General features: G+C 54.5%; 1 protein-coding gene across 1 annotated transcript in view; it reads left to right on the top strand.

The window, feature by feature from the left end:
• Positions 1-5,510, top strand: part of CUNH9orf50 (chromosome unknown C9orf50 homolog) — an 8,982-nt gene that overhangs the window by 2,496 nt on the left and 976 nt on the right. The window contains exons 2-6 of the mRNA XM_023532975.1: positions 322-412; positions 515-631; positions 3,127-3,287; positions 4,840-4,999; positions 5,184-5,325. Of these exons, the coding sequence (XP_023388743.1) occupies positions 322-412; positions 515-631; positions 3,127-3,287; positions 4,840-4,999; positions 5,184-5,325 (671 nt within the window). The remainder of the gene's footprint in view (positions 1-321; positions 413-514; positions 632-3,126; positions 3,288-4,839; positions 5,000-5,183; positions 5,326-5,510) is intronic.

Here is a 5,510-nt window from a genome sequence, read left to right on the forward strand (position 1 = left end):
CCAGCTCGGGGACAAGTGGCTAGAACAGCCGCAGCCACTGAGTGAGGCCATCCTCGGGTCCCTAGGGGGCGGAGCAAGGGCGGGGCTGAGTCATTTCCGGTGTGTTGGAGGGCGGGGTCCCACCGCCTTGCACCGGAGGATGCTCGTGTTAGTTGAGTACCTGGCAGTCCTGGCAAGCATCCCTTGAGAGCCAGTCTACCACTGCCGCTATTGCATGAATGAGGAAACTGAGGTCCAAGGCCATATAACAGGAAGACCCTAGAGTAAGAACTGTCCCTAAGCAAAGGCTCATAACTATTTCCACCTCCTCCCGGCTCCCAGCATCCTCAGAATCGAAACATCAGAGGGGTGTGTCAGAGCACTGCCACCGTTCTCCTCAGTGTCCCAACTGCCCCCTCCTCCCAGACCTGCGGTAAGCGTCAGTGACCTGCTGGTGGGAACAGGGTTGCCACTGATGCTGCATGGGTTGGGGACTCTGACCGCTCATGCCAGGTGTGGCCTCTCTGTCTTCAAGGGGCCAGTCATCGTACTTCCAGGATAGTCTTAAGAAGGTTTTGCTCCATCAGACACCTGCCCTGGGGCCGCTGAGGACAGATCACACACAATTCCCCACTATCAAAAAGGCCAGCAAGTGAGTATGGAAGGAGAGGGTCGGGAAGTGGGGCGAAAGAGCATTTCTTTCCTTCTTTTCTTGGTCTTTCACCCATGAATTTACCTATCTGTCCTCCACCTATTCACCTATGTGTCCATCCATGAGTCAGGTCTCCTGCCAAAGCATTTGTAATCCATTCACGAATCCACCCATCCACCTATCCGTCTACTCATTGGTTACATAGATCTATCCGTGAATCAGGTTTTCTCCCAACTCATTCAAGGATCATCCATCTACGTCTACGAATGCATTCACCCATTAATCAGGTCTTCTACCAACATATTCATAATTCATCCATGAATCCATTCATATATTCATTCTCCCATTCACGCATCCAACCTTACATAGATCTCATTTGTGAACCAGGTCTTCTATAACCTATTCATGAATCTCTCCAGCCGGCCAGCCACCCAGCCAGCCGGCCAGCCATTCACCCATGGATCAGGTCTCCTGTTAATCCATTAATACATTCATCCATCCATCTAGTCAGTCACCCATCTATTCACAAGCTCCCACAATTCTATCCATCCATTCATCCATCTATCCACGAATCTAAATCTGTGGATCAATCATCTACAAACCCTTCTAGATCCACTTATAAATCCAGGACACTACCCGTCTCTAATCTAGTTGTGAAGCCATCTACAAGTCTACATACCCATATACATAATTATTCATCCACCTATCCATACATCTACCCATCCTCCTAAAACCCAGCCCTATTCAGAACTTTTCATTCATCCATCAGTCCATCCATCCACCCACCTGTCCCACGTTAGAAGAAATTTTATCCACTTCTTCTAACGTTTATTAGGTTTTACTACATGTCAAATATTGGGAGAAATAAAATAAGGGATGGAGGTAGGAGAAGAGTCTGGGCATTAGAGCTTACCTGGACCTCAATACCACAGCTGTAATGGAGCAGGGAAAGAATGCAGAAAAAAAAATCCTCCAGCTTAAACGGAGGCGAAGGGTGAAGAGCATTGTCCACAAGTTTAAAGACCAGGGAGAGTAAATACGCAACACACACACCATTCCTTCTCATCCTGGACCCATAACGAATCACAGAATTTTCCCCCGTGGTGCCTCAGAACCCTTCCTGACACAGTGCTCCAGGCAGACGCCACCGCTGGTTCAGAGCAGGGCCCAGAAATGAAACGCATTTGCCAAGCCAGGAACTTTCAGTCAATCAGACCAAATAAATATACTCCTTTTACACAAGATATAAAAAAATCAAAGTATGGAACTCAGTCTCAAATGTGGGCAGCAACAGGGATGGACACACGCACAACGTTCCATATTCAAAAGCTAATACTTGAGGGCCATCCAGCGAGTGAAATTCCCTGGTCTGCCCGGCGCGGGGTGGTGGGGGTGCTGGGGAGAACTCCAGGGTGCATTAGAACAGGCTCCGGCAGCCTTGGGGAGGAGAAGCTGAGATTTCAGACCTGCGGGCAGAGCTGGGCTGTGCTTTGGCCTAGCCCTGAGGCCAGCACTGAGCAGGCGTTGATATGCCAAAACTGTCGGATAAATAGATCCAATGCCTATAGCCAGGCACTGTTTTGGACGCTTCTTGGCTATCTGGCTCTTTAGCAGGCTGATGAAAAGTCTCCGCTCTGGGCCCCACACAGACATGAAGATGTGGTCAGATAAATAGATACAGACCTATCAGTATGTATGTACTTAGGGTCAAACATGGCATTTCTGAGTCACAGGATCAGGCAGCCTGGCCCTGATGCTGAAACTCATAACAACAAATGTAACAATCACAGATCCCCTTTTCTGGGCACAGGCCCTCTAAGCTATTTGGGGCTCCCCAAACTCTTACAAGGATGCTATTATCGTGCCTATAATTTATAATCCATAATTTAAAGGGAGAAACTGCAAAATGGAAGACTTCAGGGCAGTCTGCTCGAGGTCACACGGCTGTGAAGGGCATAATCGAGACTGACAATTATAATAAGAACAGTTTTTAGTGCAAGATGTTCACTCCTGACCCCGCAATCTGTTTTGTCTCTTCACAGCCCGGTATGGTGGGTGTAATGATGGTCCCCATTTTACAGATAAAGAAGCTGAAGCTCCAAAGAGTTAGGGCTGAATCCCAGGACGGGCTGGATGGCCTGCCTCCTGAGTTCATGTCCTTACTGCCTTTGCCGAAGTGCCTGATATATGAGTGCCGGCTCTGGAACCAGGATTCCAGTCTTGGCTCCACCCCTTACCGGCTGCATGATCTTGAGCAAGTTGTAAAACATCTCTGTGCCTCAGTTTCCTCATCTGTAAAGTGGGCTTGGTGGGATGCTGCAGGCTACATTCCTGGCAGGCAGGACGTGCTCAGGAAAGGTCAGCCGCTGTGTCCGTCTGGACCACAGAGCGAGCTCCAGTCGGATGGATGGATGTGTGTGGTCGGGTGGAGTAAGGACCCGGGGGTTCAGGCTCCGACCTCAGCCCTCCCGTGTCTCTCTCGTCTCTCTCGGCAGGCCCCACAGTATACAGGCCCCCAAGCTCAAGGCCGTGCTCACCCACAGCTGCTCGGGGGAAGGCTCAGGGCACCGAAGGCGGCGTTACCCATTACGAGTGCGATTCGCCGACGAGACCCTACGGGACACAGCACTCCGCTACTGGGAGCGTAGCTGTGCATGTAAGCAGATGGGATGGGGAGTCCCAGGACTCCAGAAGGTTCCAGCCCAGACCTGGGAGAGCAGAGGCTGTGGCCCTGGGTCCTGGGAATAAGGGGCCAGCTTGCAGAGGCCGAGAGGTCACTGACCCTGCAGGGGAGGTACCTGAACTAGCTTCTCGGGAGGATGTCAGGTGACCTTCAAGGACCAAGTAGTGGGTCCAGCAGGAATGTCCCAAAGTGGATGGCAGCAGGGAGCAGCCACAGTGTAGGCCCAGGAGACAGTGGCTGCCCAGGCCTGGCAACCACTGAAGGACTTCTAGCTGCCACAGGTTCCCACGTGCCACGCCTACGCACTGTGGGGCCGTCACCCACAGCCTCCTGAACCCGCATCTGGACCCCCCACACAGCCTCCACAGGCTGGAGAAGGTGGGAAAGCACCAGAAGCATCAACTTCCCATATCCGTGAAGCAGACCTGGATGAAGAGGTGCCCAGAAAGGTCCAGAAGCTTAAACCCCCCTCTCTCCTGGGGACGGCCACACCACCGGGTCTGGAAAAGAAGCCCACCAAGCCCCAGCTCCCAGCAGAAGTTTGCTCTCGGCTCTTCGGGGATGGATGTGATACTATCTGTCAGTTTGGGCAGTTTCCAGCATTTCCCGGGGTCAGGAGTCAGGCGGGAAGAACGCGTGTCCTTTACCAAACCCCCTTTCTCCATCCGCCTGGCCTCTTCTCTTCTCTTAGGATCCAGCAGCCCCCATAGTCTCGACAGGCAAACAGCCTGCGTCTATTGTTTGAGCACCTACTGTATGCAGTTTCAGGAAACGGCGGCCCCCAAGCCTAGCTGTGGTAAAGCCCTAAAAATCCAAAACCTTCGTGGACTCAGGAGGGACGCTACCCAGCTCCCTGAGGGTCACAGGAAGTTGGAGATAGAAGCTGCCATTTTGCCCTACTTTGGGTTGTTTGATGAGGAAGCCGAGGCCGTGACAGCAGGTGACGCGGCAGGCAAGAGGAGAAGCCAGAATGGCCTTGGTCACTCTGGAAGTCTAAGGAAAGGAGATGCCCCCGAGGAACGATTTCATGCAAATGGCAGTCGGCTGGCCTGGGAGAGCTTCCTGCTCAGCCACCAGTCACAGAAGCTAGTGGTCGCACTCTGGGGTGCCGAAGTGAGGCTCTGTGGGTGCTACCCAGCCCCATCCATCTTCGGGGTCCGTGACCAGCCGAAAGGGCAGCTGTTAGACAGGGGAGATACCCAGTTTCCAGAACCACTCTCCATCCCCATAGGAGCCTCGGCATCCCCTCTTGGATTTCTATGGTGGGGTGTCTGGCTTTCCCACTGTGGAAAAAGGGGTCCATTTTGGGCTGGAGCAGGAGTGGGTGTGGGGGAGCGCACAGAATGGGTAATAAAGGCAGAAACAGTCATGCAAGATAGTTTTAAACCCGAGCTTCTCTGGAGGCAGCCAGAAGGTGCTGGGGAGCCTTGGGTTTCCATGGAGACTGGCTCTGCCCGCCTTGCCTGCCAGGGGGGGGGGCGTGCCCCTCCCGAGTAGAGCCCTCACGGTGCCCTTTCCCCTCCAGTCCAGCAGGGCATCATTGAGAACCAGCCGGCCACCCAGTCGACAGCATCGGCGCGTGTGTTTGGGAGTGTCAAGAGATGGCTGGAGAGTTTGCCCAAAGCCCTGTACTCCAGAGCCAAGGAGGAGCCCGCGGCCAGCTCCCCGTTCAACTGCCCTGGCCTGTGAGGCTTCCCGGAGGGGCTGGGATTCATGCGCACGGCGGGGGGCTTCCTCTCCTCACCCTGTGCAGGAGGGGGCGGGCTGCGGGTCTGGGCCCGGGCCCCTGCCCTGCCAGTCACGCTTGGGCCTGGGACCTGGGACCTGGGACCCGGGACCCATGCAGCTCACGGGCTCCCGCCCCCTCAGGCTCATCCCGGAGCCACAGGGCCACCTCTCTGAGGATACCTCCATGGAAAGCAGCAGCCCGCCCATCATGCCCAGGGCCGCCACCCCGAGGCAGCGAAGGGGCCTCAAAACCTTTCTGGGCACCCACAGAATCCTGGAGCGGGTAGGTAAATTGCCCTGCTTCTGGAGCCAGAAACTGGTGAGCACTTGCAGGCAGCCGGCCCCCTGGAGCACCCCTGCCTGATGGGGTTGCCAGGGTGCGGGTTAAAGCCTCCTGACGTGCTTGGCTAAGGGTGGGCTCTCAAGCTGAGCTGCCTGGTTCAGATCCCAGCTCCATACTTACAGATG

This window comes from Pteropus vampyrus, unplaced genomic scaffold (genome assembly GCF_000151845.1).
Source record: "Pteropus vampyrus isolate Shadow unplaced genomic scaffold, Pvam_2.0 Scaffold95, whole genome shotgun sequence".
Lineage (NCBI taxonomy): Eukaryota > Metazoa > Chordata > Mammalia > Chiroptera > Pteropodidae > Pteropus > Pteropus vampyrus.